This window comes from Caretta caretta, chromosome 10 (assembly GCF_965140235.1).
Source record: "Caretta caretta isolate rCarCar2 chromosome 10, rCarCar1.hap1, whole genome shotgun sequence".
Classification (NCBI taxonomy): Eukaryota; Metazoa; Chordata; order Testudines; family Cheloniidae; genus Caretta; species Caretta caretta.
The window spans coordinates 30223573-30249034 of NC_134215.1; the positions used below are offsets into that span (position 1 = coordinate 30223573).

General features: G+C 44.9%; 1 protein-coding gene across 6 annotated transcripts in view; it reads right to left on the bottom strand.

The window, feature by feature from the left end:
* Window positions 1–25462, bottom strand: part of LOC125643839 (syntaxin-binding protein 4) — a 122631-nt gene that overhangs the window by 17098 nt on the left and 80071 nt on the right. For 5 of the 6 annotated variants that reach the window (XR_007358843.2, XM_048867040.2, XM_075132801.1 and 2 more), the window contains 11 exons: window positions 24811–24896; window positions 23977–24103; window positions 19617–19758; window positions 19285–19391; window positions 18645–18798; window positions 16579–16651; window positions 11716–11813; window positions 5941–6037; window positions 4984–5111; window positions 4076–4168; window positions 3298–3363 (listed from right to left, as the gene is read on the bottom strand). Coding sequence is in view for 5 of the 6 variants with exons in the window: in XM_048867040.2 (XP_048722997.1) it covers window positions 3298–3363; window positions 4076–4168; window positions 4984–5111; window positions 5941–6037; window positions 11716–11813; window positions 16579–16651; window positions 18645–18798; window positions 19285–19391; window positions 19617–19758; window positions 23977–24103; window positions 24811–24896 (1171 nt within the window). In the remaining variant the exon portion in view is untranslated. The remainder of the gene's footprint in view (window positions 1–3297; window positions 3364–4075; window positions 4169–4983; window positions 5112–5940; window positions 6038–11715; window positions 11814–16578; window positions 16652–18644; window positions 18799–19284; window positions 19392–19616; window positions 19759–23976; window positions 24104–24810; window positions 24897–25462) is intronic. The other variant, XM_075132804.1, reaches the window with a different exon arrangement.

Below are 25462 nucleotides of genomic sequence, written 5' to 3' on the forward strand. Positions count from 1 at the left end.
GCAGACAGCTAAAAAATGACAAGTTTTTAAAGTGCTTATACACAAATGCTAGAAGTCTAAATAATAAGATGGGTAAGATGGGGAGTGGCACTATATGTGAAAGAAAGCATAGAATCAAATGAAGTAAAAATCTTAAATGAACCAAACTGTACCACAGAATCTCTATGGACAGTAATTCCATGCTATAATAATAAGAACACAGCAGTAGGGATAGATTACCGACCACCTGACCAGAATGGTGATAGTGACTGTGAAATGCTCAGGGAGATTAGAGAGGTTATAAAAATTAAAAATTCAATAATAATGGGGGATTTCAACTATCCCCCTATTGACTGGGTACATGTCATCTCAGGACAGGATGCAGAGATCAAGTTTCTTGATACCTTAAATGACTGCTTCTTGGGGCAGCTAGTCCTAGAATCCACAAGAGGAGGGGGAATTCTTGATTTAGTCCTAAGTGGAGCACAGGATCTGGTCCAAGAGGTGAATATAGCTGGACCACTTGGTAATAGTGACCATAATATAATTAAATTTAACATCCCTGTGGCGGGGAAAACACCACAGTACCCCAACACTGTAGCATTTAATTTCAAAAAGGTGAACTACACAAAAATGAGGAAGTTAGTGAAACAGAAATTAAAAGGTACAGTGCCAAAAGTGAAATCCCTGCAAGATGCATGGAAACGTTTTAAAGACACCAAAATAGAGGCTCAACTTAAATGTATACCCCAAAGTTAAAAAAAAAAACATAGTAAGAGAACCAAAAAAGTGCCACTGTGGCTAAACAAAGTAAAAGAAAAGGTGAGAGACAAAAAGGCATCCTTTAAAAAGTGGAAGTTAAATCCTAGTGAGGAAAATAGAAAGGAGCATAAACTCTGGCAAATGAAGTGTAAAAATATAATTAGAAAGGTCAAAAAAGAATTTGAAGAACAACTAGCCAAAGACTCAAAAAATAATAGCAAAATTTTGGTTTAAATACATCAGAAGCAGGAAGCCTGCTAAACAACCAGGGGGCCACTGGATGATCGAGATGCTAAAGGAGAACTCAAGGACAATAAGGCCACTGTGGAGAAACTAAATGAATTCCTTGCATCAGTCTTCATGGCTGAGGATGTGAGGGAGGTTCCCAAACCCAAGCCATTCTTTTTAGGTGACAAATCTGAGGAACTGTCCCAGATTGAGGTGTCATTAGAGGAGGTTTTGGAACAAACTGATAAACTAAACAGTAGTAAGTCACCAGGACCATATGGTATTCACCCAAGAGTTCTGAAGGAACTCAAATGTGAAACTGCAGAACTACTAACTGTGGTTTGTAACCTATCATTTAAATCAGCTTCTGTACCAAATAACTGGAGGATAGCTAATGTGATGCCAATTTTTAAAAGGGGCTCCAGAGGTGATCCCGGCAATTACAGGCCAGTAAGCCTGACTTCAGTACTGGGCAAAATAGTTGAAACTACAGCAAAGAATAAAATTGTCAGTCACACAGATAAACATAATTTGTGGGGAAAAGTCAAAGATGGTTTTTGTAAAGGGAAATCACGCCCCACCAATCTACTAGAATTCTTTGAGGGGGTCAACAAGCATGTGGACAAGGGGGATCCAGTGGATACAGTGTACTTAGATTTTCAAAACCCTTTTACAAAATCCCTCACCAAAGGCTCTTAAGCAAAGTAAGCTGTCATGGGATAAGAGGGAAGGTCCTCTCATGGATTGATAACTGGTTAAAAGATAGGAAACAAAAGGTAGGATTAAATGGTCAGTTTTCAGAATGGAGAGGGGTAAATAGTGTTGTCCCCCAGGGGTCTGTACTGAGACTAGTCCTATTTAACATATTCATAAATGATGTGGAAAAAGGGATAAATAGTGAGGTGGCAAAATTTGCAGATGATACAAAACTACTCAAGATAGTTAACTCCCAAGCAGACTGTGAAGTGCTACAAAAGGATCTCTCAAAACTGGGTAACTGGGCAACAAAATGGCAAATGAAATTCTATGTTAATAAATGCAAAGTAATGCACATTGGAAAACATAATCCCAACTATACATATAAAATGATGGGGTCTAAATTAGCTGTTACCACTCAAGAAAGAAATCTTGGCGTCATTGTGGATAGTTCTCTGAAAACATCCACTCAATGTGCAGTGGCAGTCAAAAAAGCTAACAGAATGTTGGGAATCATTAAGAAAGGGACAGATAAGAAGACAGAAAATATCATATTGCCTCTATATAAATCCATGGTATGCCCACATCTTGACTACTGCGTGCAGATGTGGGCATCTCAAAAAGATATATTGGAATTGGAAAAGGTTCAGAAAAGGACAACAAAAGTGATTCGGTGTATGGAACGGCTGCCATATGAGGACAGATTAATAAAACTGGGACTTTTCAGCTTGGAAAAGAGACGACTAAGGGGGGATAACACAGGTCTATAGAAATCATGACTGGTGTGGAGAAAGTAAATAAGGAATTGTTATTTACTCCTTCTCATAACACAATAACTAGGGATCATCAAATGAAATTAATAGGTAGCAGGTTTAAAACAAACAAAAGGAAGTATTTTTTTCATACAACGCACAGTCAACCTGTGGAACTCCTTGCCAGAGGATGTTGTGAAGGCCAAGGCTATAACAGGGTTCAAAAAAGAACTAGATAAGTTCATGGAGGATAGGTCCATCAATGAATATTAGCCAGGATGGGCAGGGATGGTGTCCCTAGCCTCTGTTTGCCAGAAGCTGGGAATGGAGGACAGGAAGGGATCACTTGATGATTACCTGTTCTGTTCATTCCCTCTGAAGCACCTGGCATTGGCCACTGTTAGAAGACAGGATACTGATCTAGATGGACCTTTGGTCTGACCCTGAATGGCCGTTCTTTTGTATGTTCAGATTCGGGCAGGAGCCTGGCTCTGAAACCCTGCGAGGGGGATGGTTCTCAGAGCCCAGGCTCCAGCCCAAATGTCTACACTGTGAATTTTCAGGCCTTCAGCCCAAGCCCCAAGAGCCTGTCAATTGACCCAGGCTCTGAGACTCGGTGTCATGGGTTCTTTACTGCAGCGTAGACATACCCCAGAGAACATTAAAACAGAGCCTGCCTTTTGCACTTTGGCTAAAGTAATGGAAACAACAGGTGCAGCACACTTGAGAAGTGTGATTTTGCCCCTACCCTCACCCTCTACCCCAAGCAACCCTGCCTGTAGAAGGGCACATCTGGGCCTGATTTCTGTGGGTGCAATTGCATGCATGGAGCCCGGCTAATACCGCCACTGGACAATTCACAAGAAACCTCTAAACTAACCTGGTTCAGTCTCTGAAGTTCATATTCCATTGACTTCTTGCTGCTTTCCACCTCCTTCAGAAGAGACTAGGAGGAAGATTTTCAGTTGGTCAGGCATCATGTTTGACAGCACATTCACGCAGATGAAAAGGCAACAAGGGACCACTGTGATCACCTAGGCTATCTCCTGAATAACGCAGGAAATAGGACTTTCTGGAATTAATTCACTAGAAGCAACTACGGACTTGCAGCTCTCCTCTATAACAGCCATATTTTTAGATGCACTCTTACTCTGCAACTGCCTTTCATTGGCTACACCTTGTATGTATCTGAAAAATGCACCTTCTCACCATCATGCTTTTAACAGCGGAGCTGCCAATATTAGGTTAGATCGGGAGGGTGGGGGGTGTATTTAGGTTTAATATGAGATGTGAATTATTTGTGTTATGTTTTGGATATTTTAAAAATATTTATTTTCTTCTATGGTTTTCCAGTAAAAAAGGAGTAACCATACCCTTTTGGCACATTAAACTTTTGTTTTAAGGAAAAAAACAAAGAAAGAACAAAAATGAAGTCTCGATGAGAGGAAGCACCGTACACATGTCTTCTCTGTAACAACCCACATTGAACTGAATGCAGAATGATGGCTGCCTCCAACAAATGCCTAGAAATGTAAAGGTGTGATACACATAGAAGACCTGCCCAATTGTCACACTGTTACATCCACTATATTTGAATATTGAAACACTGAGTACAAAACGCCCAGGACAGAAAAACATGCTTGAAAGATAACCCTCACCTTCAGCCTTTGGACTTCCTGCCGCAGATCTGTCATTTCCAGTTGAAGCTGTTCCAGTTCCTCGCCATCGGTACAGCTGACGGAGTCAAAAGTCTGGAAGACATTGGTGCACACGGAGAGTGAGTTCGGCTTTTCTTCCACCACGAGCATGTGGTTACAACGCATGCATACTTCTGACATACCCCTACCAATGATTATTCCAAATAATTTTCAAAGACAGTTTGTGTTTTTACAAAACGACACAAGTGTCACAATAAATAATCTAATTGTGGTTTTGTATTCCATAGGAATTCAGGCTCCACGCCATGAGACAGCTGGACCAGTGGTTAATTCTCACTGTGTTACTGAAGTGACAATAGCTGGAATGGATTCACCATGGCTAATTTTCCTTCTGTATCACCATCAAAGTGACATAAGATGGCACCTTTAGGCAATGAAATAGCTTGAATGGCTTTATTATGGTAATTTTTTCTTTTGTATGGCTAGAAAATTGACATCAGCAGCTTCCTTCAAACCATTATATAGGTTTTTTTTTTAGTCATCAAGCATGTGAAGTCAGGTCTTTTATGGGATTTCCTTTAAACTTTATGATTAAGGGATGAAATTCTAGCCTCTCTTTTCTATAACTAAAGTATAAGTGAAAGATAGCCCGTTAGTCTTTGCCTGCTCTGCCTTTTGGAGAAAGATAGCACTGTCGCTATTTTTTTCCACAGTTTACAGCTATCATCCAGACCAAGAATCCAGGACACAGCTACTTGGTCCCAAATCATATTATAGTATATCCCTTTCTCTTACACCAGCTCACAGTAAGACCCAGAAGGTCTTTGATGTGAAAGGAGCTTTGGAACCAAGGCAGGGTGCAGTAGGCTAGGAAGAGAAGCAAGAAACAGTATTTGGCTAAGGCTGACCAGAGAGTGAAAAGCAGATGTATCCAATAAACTGGCCACTTCATGCTGAGTGAAGAGCACAGAACTGGCGTCAAGGCCAGCCTCCTCCCGCTCATCTTGCAGCAGATCCCTGAGAGCTTGAAGAAAATCTATGGGGGGGGAAGAGCGAGAGTAGTCACAGTATGAAGAGAGAACCTGGAACTGAGTTTACACAGCCAACTTTCACAGAAGCCACAGATTATCCAGAAGAAGGTAATACATTTCATTTCCATCACTACAAACATTATAGTAAACCCAACCACCTCCAGCAGAGAGAAGGTTCTCTCTATCCCATCCCAAATCTCTGTACGTTGAATGCAGGGTCAATATGCAGTATGCTTTTGCTAGCCATGGTTTAGAGACCTCTGTGCCAATTTTCTAGAAAGCATTGCTTAGGATTAAAAACAAACAAACAAACAAACGAAACTCAACCACCTAGCATTTTCATCAGAGAAACTTCTTGGAAGCAATGCTGAACTTCAGTGCACAGACAAAGTAGTTACGTGACCAAACCTTAGGGGGCAGCAATTTCCTGCCAGCCCACAGAAAGCAGGTTTGTCATTCTGTTTTTGCAGTTTCCTTTTGCCATTGCTGGTGAGCAGGCTGAAGGTTTGAGGAGAAGGGGCCTGTGCACTCCCTCTCTGTTACTCCCATTTTACATGTGGACCAGTTAGAGGCTTTTTCCTTGTGTGATTAGTTACTGAATAAATTGCATCTGAACTAAAACCTGTCTGGGCACCGAACCATAGGGTTAGAAGGGACCGCAAGGGTCATCTAGTCTAACTCCCCGCCAAGATACAGGATTTGTTGTGTCTGTGACTTTATTCTAGCTGTCACCTCACAGGTGGCATGTCTCACGTCCCAGAGCAGTCAATGGCATTATACCAGGGATGAAATGCACCCTCGGTCTCATATTGCACATCGCAGCACCCTGCTCACCTCCATAGGCCACTGTTCCCTGCGAATCTGTGATCAGACTCTGCCGTAATTGCTTCCTCTTCTCCTCGGTCACATCCAGACCCAGATATTGCAGCACCTTTAAACAGGAGCAACAAGTCCACAGAATAATCCCCACAGGAATGCAAGTTTTCTGGAAGGAGTTGGGGGGCGGGGGCAGTTTGAGCTGGATTTATCATCAAGTTCATCATCATTCACGCCATAAACATGACTTTTCATGGAGCAGGTCTGGCCTAGGTCTCCAAGTCACCTCCTCACCTAGATCTGGAACCATGTTGCATCTCTTCTGATCTCTTCCCATGAGCACGTCCTATAGAGTATGGGAAGATCCTCAGCTAATACAAACTGTCATCGCTCCAGTGAAACCAATGGACAATTTCCACCAGCTGAGGCTGTGCTGCTAAAAGTTCAACTTCCTTTCAGGTTCCCATTTACGCTCGCTCTCTCATTCCCCAGAATGAGTCTTCGGTGTGGTTAGAGCGTGCAAACAAGACAAGTCTCACTGCTTTTTTCAGCAGAAGGCATTGTCATAATATTTTACACTTCCATAGGGCCTTCCAGTCAAAGAGCTACGTTGTTATTATTTATTGTTTCTTTAGTTTGTGTAGCAGACACAAACATTAATTAATCAAACCTCACTGCAGCAACACAGACAAATATACCCATGTTATTTCTATTTTACACATGACAAGACTGAGGGACACAGAGACTAGGTGACTAATGCACGGTCCCATTCTGCATCGAGTCAGTGACAGAGCCTAGATTTGTAGCCATGTATTGTCCCCTTCTCTAACGGCTAGACACATGGGAAATCCCGGATTTTCTCAAGCTTGGAGAATCCCTTTTGTGGGAAATAAAATGGCATTCAGAAATACAGCTTTTAAAGTGCAAGGTAAAGTGTGCTATGCTCTTTATACATGAAGCAACTTTGTGTTAAAGCCAGAATAAGTAGAGACCAATGAGAAAATTCAATCCTGAATTCTAACAGAGAAGCATCGTGCATTTCTAGCGGGAAACTTTGTGCCCACATGCTACATTCCTCATTTTCCTGGGATTCCAACCTGAAAAGGCAACTGCTTCGTCCACCATGAGATGGCAGCAAACTCTAGCCTCTATGCCTGGAACAGTTGTGTCTTGCCTAGCAAGCTGTATCAGCTCCAACAGGAACAATAGAACCAGATACTCATGACAGTCGCTATACCTATCCAAAAGCCTGCGTGGGGAGATAACCTTGGGATGAGTGGTATATTTCTAGACTGTATCCATCACATTTCAAGAAAATACAGTATGGGTGGGCAGGGTGCTCATATTTGATATAAAATGGTTGAGAATAAAGAACCCAAGGGACACTCTCAAGTTAATTAGGCCTCACCATTTAGTCACCAGTAAGTTCCAGTCCCCGTCCTTTGAAGAGGATTGGAATGTTTTGTTTATCAAAACACTTTAACTAGGAAAAAACCCACAACATCCTTTAGATCCTCAGCACTTCAAGCACAACTTGATACATTGTGATATTGGGCCTGATTCTTGCTTAGGGCTGGTCTACACTGGGAACTTACACTGGCATAGCTACATCTACATTCATACCCCTGAGAGACGTAGGTGTGCCGATTCAACCCCTGGTACAGACAACAGTAGGATGATGGAAGAATTCTTCCGTAAATTTAGCTCCTGCCTCTTTGTAGTAAGGTAGATTACTTACCCTAACAGGTGAACCCCCTCCCATCAGCTTAGGTAGTGTCTACGCTGTAGGGCTACAGAAGCACAGCTGCAGCTGTAGCGGTTTCAGTGTAGATGTGCCTTTACACCAGGGGTCTCAAACATGCAGCCTGCGGGGTTATTTCCTGCGGACTGCCAGGCCCTGCCCCTCCCCCCCGGAGTTATTTCCTGAGGGCTGCCAAGCTCCCCTCCCTCCTCCTCTCCCCCCAGCGCGCCGTGTCTGCTTTTCTGCCTACCTCCAGGCGCTTTCTGCTGCCAAACAGTTGTTTGGCGGCGCTTAGCGCTTTCCAGGAAAGAGCGGGGAGGAGTGGGGAGCCAGGCGCTCAGGGGAGGTGGCGGAGAAGAGGCGGGGCCGGGGGAGGGATTTGGGGAAGGGGTTGGAATAGGGGTAGGGAGGGGGTGGAGTTGGGGTGGGGACTTTGGGGAAGGGGTTGGAATGGGGGTGGAAAGAGGCTGAGGAGGGGCAGGGCCACATGGAAGGGGTGGAGTGGGGGCAGGGCCAGGGGCAGCGGGCCGGGGGGGGATGTCAGTGATGCGGCCCTCGGGCCACTGTACTAGTCCTCATGTGGCCCTCCTGGTGATTCGAGTTTGAGATCCCTGCTTTACACTAATGCCCACTTACATGGTTCTAGCAGTATGAAGGGGCAGTGAAATGGGTGTAGGTTAGTGTAATAAGAATTTAGGCCATCATGGCAAAAAGTGCTTGACTTCAATGAGAGCAGGAATGGACCCATAGATAGCAGAAGGAGGGTCCTTCTGAATCAAAAGCTCTCTATAGATGTATAACATGAACGCCAACAATAACCTTACTATAGGAAGACATGGCAGATTTTAGGGGCTCTCTGGACACAAATTCAAGCCAGGAGAATTCAAATGCCCGTAGGTTCTAATCCACGTGATGCCGCAACGCTGTGTCTTCCCTGTTTCAGGTCTGGCAACCTCTACATCTCCGAATTTTGGAGGAATGGTGCACATCCCGCATTTTCTTGACCCGCAAACTGAACTCAGATATGGTGCAACAGTGTCATTTTTTTCATGAGTCCTGTTCTGATAGTTTGGTAGAAGCCTATTATCCCTCTATCTCATTAATCAAATTAGGACTTGAACCTAATTATACTGGATGAGCTCTGTGATCCTAAATAATGTAATCAATGTTTTGAGCACTGTGTCTGTATCTCACGTTACCTGAACTATGACTCACACGTATACTAATAGCCCTATACACCCAGGTCAGGCTCTGGATTAGAATAAAGGGGAATCAGGTGGAGCAGACTGAATCCAGCACTAGATGATGTAGGTGCAGATTAGGTCACGTGACCCAGTGCTATAGATTTATTCTATGCAAACAGAAAGGCACCAGATTCTCTCAGACTAGGTTTGTGGTATTTTAATCTCTCCTGAAAGCAAGCAACATACTAACTCATAGATTCATAGATTCATAGATATTTAGGCCAGAAGGGACCATTATGATCATCTAGTCTGACCTCCTGCACAATGCAGGCCACAGAATTTCACCCACCACTCCTAAAAAAGACCTCACATCTATATCTGTGCTATTGAAGTCCCCAAATTGTAGTTTGAAGACCTCAAGGAGCAGAGAATCCTCCAGCAAGTGACCCGTGCCCCATGCTACAGAGGAAGGCGAAAAACCTCCAGGGCCTTCCAATCTGCCCTGGAGGAAAATTCCTTCCCGACCCCAAATATGGCGATCAGCTAAACCCTGAGCATATGGGCAAGATTCATGCCTTTCATTGACACCGTCAGCATGAGCCCGAACATAATGTTTGTGCAACAGAACTGGGAAAGATTCAAGCTGAGAAACCTAGATATACCCGTAGCACCACATGTGCTTCCATGGGCTTTCAGTGCATAGACACCAAGGTATAGTCTGTGCACTGATTTGAGAATATACGACCACATTTAAAATAAATGGCATATTGCCAAAGATTAACAGCCTAAAAAAACCCATTTTTTCCACCAAATACCTCTAGATGGCTTGAGCAAAGACAGAAAATTACAAAACTAAGTAAGTAAGGCAATGCCCAGGTTTGGACAAAGCCTTATGGCAATCAATCATTCTCCAACGTTTCCATCATTCTTCAAGATCAAGATCCTCTCACCTGGCACTCTCAGTCCTGATCCTTCATCTGCCCTGCAGCTGCCAAGAGTGCTTGTGTAGTGACCATCAATCATGGATTTACTGTGTGCCCTCCAGAGCTAAAAACATGAGCCTCCTCAGCTTGAGCTACAGGAGTAAGTCCCAAGTGGAAACTGTAGGTACGGCAGCCCCTATGGGCCAGGCTGAGATGGACACTCATGCACCAAACAGCAGCGTGCTCTTGATTCCATGAACAAGACATATCAAGACAACGTGAAGATGAAAGTAAGCTCATGTTAATGTGACCCGTGTAGCAGCTGGGTTATGCTCCTCCCATTTGCACCTATGTGTTCCATTTCCCTGGTTCTGGACTCCATATTTACCAGTGCAGTATCTCCCTTCATTCCCCACAGCAAAGGCTCTGGAAGTCTGTAAGAGCATAGACTTCTTTCGCTGAGTCAGTCAGCTGCTCACCCAGCACCTAGATGTGCTCACACTACCTGCCACAGCACCCACTCATGATAATCTGTTCAATCTGTTCCGTGAACCGCAACCTCCACTTCTAAACGCAGCACTCCCATAGGTGAGGGAGCCAAAATCCCCCATCCCATCTTCAAGAGGTACCCACTCACATCTGGTGATCCAGCAAACAGGGGAGACACCCCCACAGTGGGGATCACCAAGGCAAAGGTCAGGAGGCTGTGGAGTTGCAAATAATGACCTTCCTCCTTCCTATGAAAACGTACAGCAAGAGAACTTACTAGCATCTTGCGTGCAATAAAATGATCAGCATCATTTTAACCAGTCATTTATCTGGAAGGTAATTTTAACCCAGCAATATTATGGTAAAGACAATGGCCCCAACTGAGATGTGGCATACCAGGATGACACTCCCACTAAGACAATACAATACAATTGTCCTCCTTATTGAAGCCAGAAGAAAAGAGGAAAAAACAGGTTTGCAAAAAAAATAAACTAATCAGAATATTTTTCCATTTTGGGTTCAAACTTGACCAATTTTTCATTTGTAGTTTTTTTTGCGGGTTTTTTTGGTCCTGATTTCCATTTTTTTTTTAAATGACAGGAAAACAAAACAGGATTTCAGCCATTTATGTTAGCAAGCAAGCAAGAGAAAACCAAATATGATCATTTTTTTTCATTTCTGATTTTGATGAAAAACTGAAATATTTCTAAAAACATCCAAAAAGGGCTATTTTTGAATGACAAACTTTCTCTTTGAAAAATTTCAACCATCTCTAGCCTTCAGACCAAGACTGAGTCTGCCCCTGCACCCTGGTTTGCTGCTCATAAGATCTGAAGATGCAGAAAGTGTTCTTTCTTTTGCTGTTCTATTTTGTGTTTATGTTTTCCTCTGGCCTTCAACATTTTTTGGCCCATTATCTCCAAAGGCACCTCACCTATCCCTCCAGTGAAGCAGCTGTCTCCAAGCAGGACATTGATGCTGCTCTATTAACACGGAATGCTGAATTGGACAGAGGCCCACAAAATGATCTCTGAGGCAGAGACCCATGAGTAAAGCCCTTTCTGAGCAAGAAGGACCTGTTTCAATTCCTGATCTTGCTTGACCTGGGACTGCCAGGGTAACTTAACATAGTGGGGTTCTCAGACTTTCATAGCATGGATCACATCTTAATATCCAACCTGACTTCCCCTCCCATCTACCACCATCTGGCCCCACCTCTGCTCTCATTTGCCACCACCTGGTCCTTCTTCCCATAACCATCCTCATACAAATTACAGCAATTTCCTTCATGGAAAAGCAATATGAGGGAAATGCTTATGTAGTTTTAGCTTCTTTTAATGCGATTCAGCAGCTGGAAAGGAGGAGGAGGAGCCGGCACCATGTAATCAGATGCAGTCTGGGAGCCCCCTACTGAGCACAAAATCTCAATTTCAAGGCAGGAAGCCTTTCAACTTACCAGTTCGAGTTTCCCATCCTTGAGTCGAATATGGGGATCCAGCGCTACTTTTGGTTTGCTGCCTGAAGCTGCCCTCTGACCAGAAGGTGAAGCAGGTGCTAAATAACATTAAGCAATCATTAGTAGAAGAGCATGGAAAGGGGGCGGGGGGAGGGATAGCTCAGTGGTTTGAGCATTGACCTGCTAAACCCAGGGTTGTGAGTTCAATCCTTGAGGGGGCCATTTAGGGATCTGGAGCAAAAACTGGGGATTGGTCCTGCTTTGAGCAGGGGGTTAGACTAGATGACCTCCTGAGGCTCCCTTCCAACCCTGAGATTCTATAGTGGGGGGAACAGATATGTTGACAAGGAACATCCCAAACTAGGCTTTGGCATTGCATGAAATATGTTGCAAGTACAGATGAGCTAACATCAGAGGCCAGGATTTTCAGAGGATGGGTGCTCAGCACTCTCTGAAAAGCAGGAATCTTTAAAGTCTCCACTTGGGCATCACAAATGAAGGCAACCAAAAATTACAAGTCGCTTCTGAAAACCTTGGCCTGAAGTTTATATATGAGGCCTGGGACTCTGAACTTTGGTGATTTGAATAAAATTCAACCTGGATTCCGACCACCCCAATTTATGCTTCAGTTTTACAGAACCAAAACCCAATCAGTGAGGTTTTATAAAAATCCACCACTGGCCCCTTAGCCCAAGAGTTTTAACCCAGATTCAAAGTAACGTTTATGTAAGTGCTGGACTGAGTGTGGTCTCAGAGAAGTGTTCCGAACTCTCATTAAAGAGAGAATTCACAGGTTAAAAACACCACCAAAAAACATAGGGTGACCAGACAGAAAGTGTGAAAAATCAGGACAAAGGGTGGGGGGTAATAGGCATCTATATAAGAAAAAGCCGCAAATATCGGGACTGTTCCGATAAAATCGGGACACCTGGTCACCCTAAGAAAACGTGTTGCCGGATTTCTCCCTGCCTTACTGTTATGAAGAGCACCAGCTCCCTTTCACTCAGGCTGAGCAGGCTACATAGTATGTGCAGGATGTACGGTTAAGGTGAGGCTGGAGAGCGCTTGTGTCCACAACAATAGAAATTGTGTTGCAAGAAGGGAAACAGTAGAGTGTCTCCGTCAGAGAGGACGACTGAGGCATTGGGAGAGAGACCCAGCCACTGACAGCCTGCTCTTCATTCCAGGGCACATTTTCAAAAGTGCCCAAATGACTCAGGAACACAAGTCCCATTGACTTCAGTGGGACCTGTGCATAGGAAAATCCCACAATTCAGTTTATTCCTGCAGCCCCCAACAGACCTATTCAGAAAAGGGCTGCAGAAACTGCTGCTCATTTAGGGGGAGGCCCAGATAGACTCTAAAAATGGGTAATGCCACCGCTGCTTTTAAGACCCTGCTAATGATGCTCTTTGAATCTGATAACAAAAGGGGCTTATAAAACCTGACCCTGTTCACACCAGAGTCAGTGACAAAATTCCCATGGACTTCAGTGATACAGGATCATGTAACATAGAAGAGCGTCGGAGAGCCATTTTCTTTCATCTTTGCACTGCCTGGGAACTGGGGCACAGGTTAACAAAGAAACTGATACCCAGATCACCTTAAAGACCTCCAGCTGTTTTAAATCAGTGGGTGGGATTTTCCAAAGAACAAGGGATTTAGGAGCACAAGTCCTGTTGAAAAAAATTTGTGGGACACATGCTCCTAACTCACTGAGGCACTTTTGAAAAAATGCCATTCACTGTGACTCTCAAATGAAGAGAAGATTTTATGGAAACACAGGGGAAAAGCAGCAGAGGTGCTGTCACAAGCATAATCCTCCTAATCCTGATATTTATCTGTCCCGCTAATGCCAGCATCTGGGAAGCAGGGCCTGAGGTAATAAACGGGTTCACTGGATTGGTCACCCAGCCCCGTGCTGTGTAGGTTCAAGGGCTGATCATTCCCCTTCAACTCCTTGCTAATCGGGATTAGCTCCATGCGGCTTTGCTCATAAACTCTTAACACAAACATCCTAGGCAATCCTGAAGGCCACCAGGCACTGGTGATCAGCCAACAGGCCCCAGAGACTCGTTCAGATTTCAGACTAAGCTCCTGTTCACCCCAAGACTATTTGTTTATTCCAATGTATAATGGGGCCTGTTCACAACTCTGTGCCCTTCGCAGCACTCATAACACCAGCTATTAAAAGCAGACATCTGTAATAGACTGCCTGAGATGATTCTCAGCCTAGATTATACTATTTGCATGACTAGCAGCCTGACTGAGATCAGTGTCCCAGTGTGCGAGGCGTTGTACAGAAAAAGAGCAGGAGATAGTTCCTGTCCCAAAGAATTTACAGCCTAAAAGATGGGAGAGGGACACAAGGGAGAAGTGACTTGCCAAGGGTCACATAGCAAAGCTGGGAATAGAACCCAGGGGTTGCTTGACTCACAGCCTAGGGCCCTGTCCACCAGACTACACTGCTTCACAGGTCTGCAATGTAGATAGACTAACAAACAACTGCCCCCCATTGGCTGGCCTTGGACCATCCCTTCAGACACCCACCTTCAAGAGGAAATATGTTCTTGACAGCATGTCCTGTGGTTAACAAAGCAGGCCTGGGGGCCTTACCAGTGTGGGGAAGCATATTTCAGAGTGGAGGGTCCTTAACAGAGAGCTCCCTGCCTGCAGCTCTCTCTTGTTTCAACCAAGGGATCTCTTCTCAAACGCCAATGCAAAATGCATTGGGGGGTGGAAGACAGTCTGTCGTTAGCCTTGTCTGCACTAGGCAAAAGGTGGGGTTTCACCAGGTGGTAGCTAAAGGGTGGTGACAATCACATAGCGAAACCTAGTGTGGCTAAGGCAGGTGTAGCTTTCACACAGTAGTTGGTTGAGGTAACCTGTAGGTTCACCCTATACCTGATCACATGTGCAAACTGCCTTGCCCACACTAGGATGTTTTACCACATATTAGTTACCATGTGTTAGCTAGCATGGGGTAAACTCCACACCTTTGTCCCTGGTGGGGTGCACCCACAGTGTCAGAATAACTTTTACGGCATCATGCTGAAGATTATCTATTGGGTCACTAAACTGTAATTTCCAAGGGCTCCAATAAGAATAGTGAAGACTTATGTGAGTCCAGAATTCATTCCAGTGCGACTTTACCTGCCATCACTGAGTGCAGTAATTCTTTTTATGAACTGCCCAAATGGCAGGAGAAGAGAGACGTTAACACTCATTAAAACTATTTCGCTGTATCATCAATTCAAAGTATCATGGTAATTAGGACCTCAGTTCCCAAGGAACATTACTCCATATGAATGTCTGTCTCAAAATACCTTTGTGTATTGCAAAGCAGTCTGACAGCATTAGCTCTACTGTGCTGACATAGAAATGGACAAGGACAGGCAGCATGGCAGATAAAGCATTTACTCCTTGGGGGAGCAGAACCATGAGCCCAACAGATCAGATGGGCTTCTGTAGATATTATTCATTTTCTTTTTCTTATTAATCAAACACAAACATCTCTGAGAGTATAGTGGAAGGGCTCAAAATGCCTGAAGGAGAAAAAGTTTATTGAGCTGGGAATGTGTTATTTAAGCCACAAATGCCTCAGGATCAGTCAGAGGGCTCAGTTTCTTTTTCCTCAAAACATTCTACATCTTCAACTAATGCACAATCTCGGCTGGAGAAAACAGAGCATGTACATTTTAGCATACATGTACCTGAAACAAGCACGCAGATATCACACTGCCTGGGGCTGGCACATGCCCATTTGCAAACTGCAACCTTCATACGTGCCTTGGATTATTAGTGTGCTTAAGCTGGGCTTGCTGATTTTTGCGCTTGCTTAAAAATTGCCCTCAAGTGTTTAATGTGCAAACAGATCAAGCCACTTTAGGATTCAGAACTATACAAAGTGGGATCTTAAGTGGAAGAAATGTGTGTTCATGTTCGTGCTTGAAAAATGTGTTTGATGTGTGTGTGGAAAAAAATTGTCCACTGAAATTTTCCAAAATTGGAAATGTTTCTAACCAACTCTTATCTTAAATGGTAAGTCTCAAGCATCAGCCAGAAGAGAAACCTGCAAGGAGGGAGTCTTCTGTTCAAACCAAAGCAAAAAAAAAAAAAAAAAACCATGTGAAAGCAAGAGGTATGTAGTGGTCTGTGAGCACAGAGGAAAACAACATTTGAAAGACAAATATCTTCTTACATGTGAGCCTCGGATGCTGAGACAAAGCCCCCTAAATGGTTGTTCTATCCCACGCTTTACAACTACCTCTTCATGGATAATTGGAGTCAACTGATTTGGCTCAATGATCGTGGAATCATGTTCCTGTTTGGGGCCATGCTGTGCTTTGGAAGCAACACTGATTTATCTATTTTTTAACAGCAATTCAGCTTCCAAGGGCCATTCAGTCCCACCAGCAAGGCTGCCAATTAGTGTTGACTGCAGTAAGGATATCTGGCCGCTGGACTGATCCCAAAACCACATTTCACACGGTCTTTAGATAATAGCAGTGACACTCCATCACTACCAACCCAATACAGAAACAGTGACCTAGAGATGAAAGGCTCTGTATCCCATTGCTAATCCCTTGAGACACTCAGTCACCCCTGCAAAGACCTCTGCTCCTATAGACAAGCTGACATGGGTGTATCTAATGCCTACTGAATAGAGCCCTACATTAATTGCACCATTGCATTTAATCAGTCCTAATGGACTGGACTCTGTCATTACATTATTAAACTCCACCTACACTGCTGTAGGTATTTAAAGCTTCATTTCATTACTTCTGATACTGAGGAGTTGTGGACTAGATACCTTCGCCCCCTGCACAAACAGAGGAGATCGCAAGAAAGCATGCCTCTTACCAGATATCGTGAGCTCTGGGGGGCAAATGTCTGGTGATGGAGAAGGCACAGGAAAGAGATTTTCTTGTCTGGTCTAAAAAACAAAACAAAATAGCACAGAGGACAAAATGCTAAACCCAGTTTGCCAGTGTAAGTGAAAAGCAAAGGTAGGGGGAAGAGCTCAATAGGTCCCAGCTGCTCCCTAAGGAATCAGACTGAACCATCTCTTGTGTGAAGCACCATATGAACCTACTGTGCTGGAGAGAGAGAGCGTGAACAATGATGATGAACCAAACAAGAGTCCTGGGTTTGGAGTAAAAGGGGTTGTCTCAGTAATAGTCCCAGAGGCCCAGATCCTCAAAAGGTTTGTGCGCCTAACTCCCATGTTCATTACTGTGGGAGCTAAGAATCTCCTGGATGATTGCATACACAGGGGCTAAACTGAAGTAACTTTACTGAGAGCAGTGGAATCACACCATGGATGACCCAGTGTGTTGTAGCCACAGGGTTTGTTTAAAACCCTACATATCCAAGACACCCATGAATTCTTAGGGAGTTTGGATCATCTCAAGGGCACCTCTAGTATTACCCAATGGACAGAAAGCAGAGCTACACCTCTACCCCGATATAACACTGTCCTCGGGAGCCAAAAAATCTTACCACATTATAGGTGAAACCGCGTTATATCGAACTTGCTTTGATCCACCAGAGCGCACAGCCCTGCCCCCTGGAAGCGCTGCTTTACCGTGTTATATCGGGTCGCATTATATCGGGGTAGAGGTGTATCTACAAGGACATGCTGGAATCATATGCAGCGGGGACTCTCAGTCTGAGATCAGAGGGCTACAATCATAATACTAAATGGGAGAGGGGCTCCAGTTGGGTCTATGGCAGGGTGGGCAATTTTTTGGCCCAAGAGCCACATCGGGGTGCAAAACTGTATGGAGGGCCAGGTAGGGAAGGCTGTGCCTCCCCAAACAGTCTGGCCCCACCCCCTATTTACCCCCTCCCACTTCCTGCCCCCTGACTGCCCCCCTCAGAACTCCTGACCCATCCAACCCCCTCTTCTCCTTGACCCCTGACCGCCCCCTCCCAGGATCCCCCGCCCCTAACCGCCCCCCAGGACACCGCCCCCTATCCAACAGCCCCCTGCTCCCTGTCCCCTAACTGCTCCCCTGGAACTCCCTGCCCCTTATCCAACCCCGCCCCCTTACCATGCCACTCCGAGCAGCAGGAGCTCGCAGCCCCGCCACGCGGCCGAAGCTAGCAGCGCTGCCCGCACGGCAGCGTCACTACGGGGGAGAGAGGACAGCAGGGGAGGGGCCAGGGGCTAGCCTCCTCGGCCAGGAGCTCAAGGGCCAGGCAGGATGGTCCCACGGGCCGGATGTGGCCTGCGGGCAATAGTTTGCCCACCTCTGGTCTATGGTATGGAAAAGGGTGAGAACTGCTGAAATACAACACAACCAAAGCTAGGAGGTTACAGCCCAGATACTGGCAATGAATCCGTGCCCCATGCACAACAGGTGTAATGCACAGTGATGACAGTTTACAAGCTCCTTCTATAACACTAGAGCTACCCCTCACTATAACCTGCCACACTACATTCTTAGCCACATGACTCATTGATTTAGATGGGAGCTGCATGGCCAAATCTCCTAGTCACCTCTAGCTTCAGGAAATACCGTATAGTGCTGCGCCTCATGAGGAAAGAGTGCTGATAGTTCTGAATTTGATGGCTGTTGAATGTGGGCAGGTACTCACTGAGTTACTGTCATCAGTTGCTTTTTTCACTTGTGACTTCTGAAAATAGGTTTGAACCAGGACTCTGGACATGAAAACACGTCTCAGCGACTTTCAAACACATCACTTCAATTGACTGATCCTCTGTCACCCCAAACCAGAAGAAACAAATCTCAGATGTAAAATACCCAACTCCGTACGGGAGCAAACAGAGCCATACGGGTCCACACTGCTGACTTTCCAAACAGCTAATCTGGAAGGATTATCACAGAGTCCCTAAAAACAGTAATCCGATTGGAGATGGAAATCATGGGGTCTTTGTGGTCTTATACTGAACTTCAACGTACCTCAGGTGACCTCACGTGGACTTTCAACCTGCAAGAGCTAACACCATTCCCCATGGCCTTAGGAGGTGGCGACTGGATGCTGTTATGAACCGAGAGTCCGGGATGTAACCGTCCCCTTCCAGGAATAAAGGCCACTTCTGTGTTTCCCTCATGTCTGAAAATAACCAAGTTTTGTTAGTGCTTAAAAACTACACATGCTTAAGGTTTCAGAACTTTCACGGGAATAGCTCTGTGGTCTTTCCTCTGAGCTAAGCTTGTTAATTGCCTGTGTAACACGCAACAATATTAGAGCTGTCTTCATCAGACAGGATTCTTATGAGAGCCCACATTCTGTTGCAGAACTTTGGGAAGGTCTGTGTGATGGAACATGCTCATTGCAAAGCCATACAAAGACTGACAGGTTGGGAAGGTATCCTGCCATTCCTGATTATGATGTGAGAAGCTCCATGTACTCAAGACCTCCTGAGGTATGAAGGTCTCCAATATAGGACATTCTTCTTGCACTTAAGCTTAGAACAATGTGCAGGTCTCCTACCTAACACTCAGCAGCTATCTCAAGATATGGCCTTTATTGGCAATAATCGGAAATGCTTTTTGTACCCAAGGAACTTATTCGCCTGGGCTGCTGGTGCACACCTACCTGCATTTGGTTTTTGCAAGTATTTTTCTGGCCTCTTCATATGTGCTGCCCACCAAAGAGTCTTTATTGATGGCAATTAACTGATCACCAGGCCGGAGCCGCCCATCCTAAACGAGGGAGACATCTGTGTAGCATCAAGCTTTAGCCACAAGGATTAGTGCATCCAAAAAAGAGTGACACTGCTCAAAGTATTCTCCTGCAATACACATCCTTATTATCCCACGCCATAGATTATTCACCCATCCCAGTGAGAGCTCCTTCCAAACAGCAGAAGCTTTCAGGAAAAACTCCTGTTTCACAGGTCACAGAAGCCCTCCATGCTGTTGACTTACTCTGTAACAATCCCCTTCTGGCATAAGCTCTTGAACATAAATCATGGGACCCTCTGGCCTGTTAGATCCGCCACTGATCGTCAACCCCAACCCAGAGGATTTTGCTATGGAGATGCACTGAATCCCTGATTCAAGGGAGTAGCTGCAAGGAACAGAAGAGTTAGCAGAAGACACAACAGTGGTCTGTTTTATTCTATAGAGCCATCTAGTACATCTGTAATTACACAGTAGTGTTCTAGCAAGTCACCACCACCGCTGAATGAAAAGTTCTGCATTTGGTTTTGTTCCTGAGTCTGCAATCTCCCTATCCTTCTCAACCTCTTCTCCCTCTGCCTCCTTTCTGCCCCCACTCTTCCTAAAAATGGGAGTGAAGAAAACACGTATCAAAACCATTCTGAACTTCAAGAATATTTTTGATTTGAGTTTAGGACTAGAAACGGGCAAAGCTTCAGGTGCTTATAGGTGTGTGTGTGTGGGGGGAAATCCGCTACCTTTATGGGGATAAATGTTATTACCGTTATTGTTGTTTATTTGTATTATGGAGTTCTTAAGAATCCTAACTGAGGACCAGGGCCCATTGTGTCAGCACTGCCTGGACAAGTAATGAAGAAGAGATTACCTATCCCAAACAGCTTACAATCTTCATGGTAGGCAGCGCACAATGGGTGGACCAAACAGATCAGTGGGGTGGCAGTGAGATGGGAGGGGGGTAACAATAAAACAGAGTTCAGCAGAAAAGCCGAAGTCATAGCCAGTTATTTGCCTAATCAATGCCAGGTGGGAATGATTTGTAGGCACCACAACAGCGGCAAGTTTGAGGGAGGGATTTAGAAGTGGATACTGTGGGTGGGTTGATAAATATTGCTAGGGAGTTTTCTCCCTGCGTGGGGAGCAGTATGGGACAAAGCGTGGTGGTGCTGGAGCAGCGGGCAAGGCTGCCATTACTGGAAGAGCAAGAGTGGGCCTCAACCACTTGATAAGGCCACTCATCCTTAGTAAATAAAGGCGATAACTAACTGGTTCTCTCTCTTCTAAGATAAAGTCTTCTAACCACATCCATGTAATAATCTGCACCTGTACGCAACCTGTCACTTGAATTATCTTTTCATTTCCTGATAGTCATCGTGTTGTATTTTGAGCTATGTGATCTGTTGAACTATGCAATCACCACAAGAGATAACTTCTCCATACTTCTAAACAGTCCCATCCCTTTAAACTCGTGGCTGTCATACAACCTGGGGAACAAAGAATATTGCGAAGAGCGTGGGCGTCATATTTTTACAACAAAGGAACAGGGGCGGCTCCACCAATTTTGCCGCCCCAAGCAGTCGCCGCTGAATTGCCACCGCCGCCAAAGCGGCAGGGGTGCCGCCGAATGGCCACTGCGGGACACGGACTACTGCTGCCCCGTTCTGAATGCCGCCCCAAGCACTGGCTTGGAAAGTTAGTGCCTGGAGCTGGCCCTGCAAAGGAAACTTCTTAAAGAAATCTTTTTAGGAAATAAGATGCCATCGAACATAGTGGTTAAAAAAAAAAGCACATCTGTTGCACGATCTGGGAAGAGGTGAGGAAGAGAATAAACCATACATTGCAGATGTTAGTCCTGTTGCTTAGTGGAAGATGTCCAGCTGCTGGGGTGATGAGTGCAGCATAAGAGTCTGTACAGAATAGAAGGAGTCACTACTTTGTAAGAGTCTAGATTATACCATAGTTGCACACAGGCTCATAGTCTCCAAGATCTGAAATTTCAAGTGGTTTGAATGCTGGTGTTTCTTCTAGAAGGTGGCTATTTCATGCCTGCCTACCCTCTTCTACATCCCCCAGGTGGAGATGGGGTGACCAGATAGCAAGTGTGAAAAATCGGGACGGGGGATAATAGGCGTCTATATAAGACAAAGCTGCATATATGGGGACTGTCCCCATAAAATTAGGATATCTGGTCACCCTAGGACGGAGACTAGCAGAACTTTTGCTTTATTGGTAGCTGAACACTGTTTTACCAGCCACCTCCATCACGCACATACGTGAGTGCCAAGCCAGGTCACCTCCTGCCTATGCTATGCAGTAAACAGGGTTAATTGTGAAGTCAGGCGGTCTAGAAGGCTGCCAGATAGATGAGCAGTTCTCTCCTCTGTATGGATGTCTCCAGGCATGAGTCCATTGATCCAAGTGGCTTAAAGCCTTTTGTGCCAAATATTTATCCTCTGCAAATCCCTAATAAAGAGCTGATATTGGGCACATTGTGGAGTTCACCTCCCACGTGGATTTTCTGTGTCTGAACGAAGGGGCTGGTTTTCCTCTCATGGGGGTGGGTGGCCACTCCATTGACTTCCTGGGAATTACCCCGGATTTACACTAGTGCAAGGAAGAAAAGCAGCAGGCCCTAATCTGAGATGCCACGCTCTAAGTACCAATGTTAATGCAAACCTTAACAGTGCCAGGCACTCCTATAGGTGGAGCCGGCAGCAGAGCCCTCCCTGCATATAGCAGAGCCTGGCTTTTGTACTTTACAAAATAGGAAGCTTGGAATTAAAACATATAGACACAACACGAAGGTGCCACACTTCACAGAAATAAAAAGCCTGGTTCTCCATTCCCTAGCCCCTTGAGCCGTCATTTCCTCACGGCGCAGAGCAGGTGTGAAATGCTGCCAGATCAGAAGGGTAGCACTGCCATTGACTTTGCACTGGTGGAAATGACTGCCCGAGGGTGGGGCAATGGATCACGAGGCCATGATCTGCAGTTTGAAAACAGCCTTGCAGGACCTCTCCATCAAGGACATGTTTGTAAAAGACGTACCATGCTGACCCCTCAGACATCTGTGAGCCTTGGGCTCTCCCTCACCTTTCAAGGGATGGAAATGGTGTACGTGCATTCTGTAGATCCTGATGGCCTATAGCACAGTCGGCTAAGTTCTCTGGGGCGGTGGCTGTGCTCTGTGATTGTACAATGGGGTCCTGGTCCATGACTGGGGTTCCTAGGTGCTACCATAATACAAGTGATAAATAAGAATATTAAAAACAACACAGAGTGCAACAGTATGAAAGACACTGAGCAACTGCTTATCCATCCTCCAGTACAGGAGCAGATACAGTCAATGTATCCGAAGACAAACACTGGGGTCTGATCTGCACTAGAAAATTAAGTCGGCTTAACTATGTTGGTCAGCGGTGTGAAAAATCCACGCCCCTGAGCAGTGTGCTTAAACTGTCCTAAGTCCCCATGTACACAACACTAGGTCAACAGAAGAATTCTTCTGTCAACCCAGCTACTGCCTCTGGGGGAGGTGAATTACCTACGCCAATGGAGAACCCTCCCATCCCGGTAGGTCGCATCTACGCTGAAACGCCGCAGTGGGCAGCTGTGCTGCTGGAGCGTTCTAAGCGTAGACAAGCCCTGGATATTAGAGGATAGTTTTAATGAGAAAGAGGGAGAGAGAGAAAGCGACTATCGATCTGGGGTTCTTCAATTTTGAGGAGCTCAAGTTGAGACCTCTTTAAAAAGCCTGATTTTCAGACGGCAGGAGCTCAGCACTTTCTGAAAATCAGGCCCTTTCAGGTGTCTCAGGTTGTGCCCCCCAAATCACTAGACACTTTTGAGAGACCAGGTGGGTGAGGCCATATTTTTTATTGGGCCAACTTCTGTTGGTAAGAGAGAGAAGCTTTCGAGCCCCACAGAGCTCTTCTTCAGGTCTGTGTAGCTCAAAAGCTTGTCTCGCTCATCAACAGAACTTGGTCCAATAAAAGCTATTACCTCACCCACCTTGTCTCTCTAATATCCTGGGACCAACATGGCTACAACGACACTGCATAGACATCTTTGACACTTTTTTGGCAATGGGGGCTTTTAAGGGTTTATAAGCACTACGGCAATACAAATAATGTTCTAGAAACAGACAGACAAGCCTGCAGACTTTATGAGTTGATGCCTGTGTAACTTAGAGCTGGTTTCCCTGTCCCATTAATATTTTTGAGAGTTTTAAATTTCTTACCATTCAAAATTGGGACAAAAAGTCAAAATTTCAAAAGATGTCATGAATCAAAAGGTTTTGGTTTGGGTCAACTGAAACATGTAATTTCAAAATTCTTCCATTTGATTTCTACCTTTTTTCTTTTTAAAAAACTTTTAAAATCTAAATTGCTTACATTTCACAATGAAAAGTCATTTTGAACCAGGAACCAGAATTTTTCATTTAGAAAGTGGCCAGACAAAACATTTTGACAATTTCAGAGTGTCCCCGCATGGTTTTCCGAACTGGGAGATATATTGGTTTTGCTGTCAACAAATCAGCATTTTTCAATGAAAAAAATGTCATTGAAAAATTCCTAAGGAGCTCTAGTGTGAGTAATATGGTACGTACTGCGAGCTTGAGTGTGGAGAATGTGCCGAGTTTCCAATGAGTGGGCCATGAGAATTTGCAGGGCTCAGCAGCAGGGGACTCTGGGAACGTGATGAAGACCCCGAGGACGTACTTTCCAAATATCTACCTAAAGGACAAAATAAGACAGTCCAGATAATGAAAGCATTTTCCCCCCTTACTCCTTCCCAGCTGTCCCTGCTACACAGTCAAGAATTAAAACAGCTTTCATGGTTCTTTACCTGGAGGCAGAAATACCTACCATTGATGTTAATGATACCAGTACATTTCTAAACTACTTAACAGAGTTTTACCTTCTCACCACAAATTCCAATCTGTGATTGTGGTAATTAACAAATACCGCTGTGTTACATTGTCACATGCTTCTTCCCAAAAAGCAGCAAGCAGACACAGAACTAATAGCCAGGAGATTTGGGTTCTAGTCCTACCTCTGCCACCAACTCGTTGTGTTGGTCATTGGATTGAAGAAGCCAGTTCACTGCTCTTGCCTCAGTTTCACCAGATGTAAAATGGGGATAGTGGTACTCACCCTCTTTCTAAAACTCTCTGAGGTCCACTGTTGAAAATTGCTTTACAAGAACTAGACATTATTATAAGTTACTAGCACAATATTTTCCTGAGTTGTTGTACATTGAAGGTGGAGTTAAAGGAGCTGGACAAGTGTTAGATACCAACTAATCCTCTCTTGTTTCACCACAAGAAAGTTGTCTCCCTCTCCCTTTTAGTATCCACGATTGGGCTGACATTTTCTGCACTGTGCCCCTCAAGCAGCCAAGATGCAGTTAAGTATTCAGCGCCCAGAGGGTCAATACTCACTGCCGCCTTGGTGAACAGGAGAACTCCGTGCCGATTCTGTGTTGCTATGAGATCCAAACTTTTCCAGCAGCTCAGAGAACTCTCTCCTAAAAGACAAGGCCCAGCAGATTCACTTAGTTTCTCAGTACACTTCTGCATGGATTTACAATGCAAACAAAGCCTATAATGTTTATTCCATACTAACCAGTTTGTGGGCTTAATTCCCTCGTGTGCTGGAGCTCAGTTTGGTGCAGGATGAGGCATTAGGGAACCAGATACAGCTCACAAGTAGTCCCAATGTAAATCAGAGCTGTTTCCAAGCAACTCAAGCTCGTGCTGCTGATTTAGAGTCCATAATCAACCTCACACCAGTAGAAGATTCTTGTGCTAAAGCATAACTTTTGCATGCGCCATCCTGTGTGTTGTGGGGTTGGAGGTAGAGGCTGGCTGCAGTGCAGATGCATCAGCAGCAAATTCCCTACACAGGGGGAATTCTCTGCTTGGCATTTGCAGCTGAATTATGGCCCCTTTGTGCCACACTTCTATGCCCCTTTTCATCCCACAGGCTTCAAGCACTTCATGAACATTAATTAAACTTCCTGACATCCTTCTCAGATATTACTCACGCAGTAACACAGACTGCTAAATTGAAGCGCAAAGTAGTTGCATAATT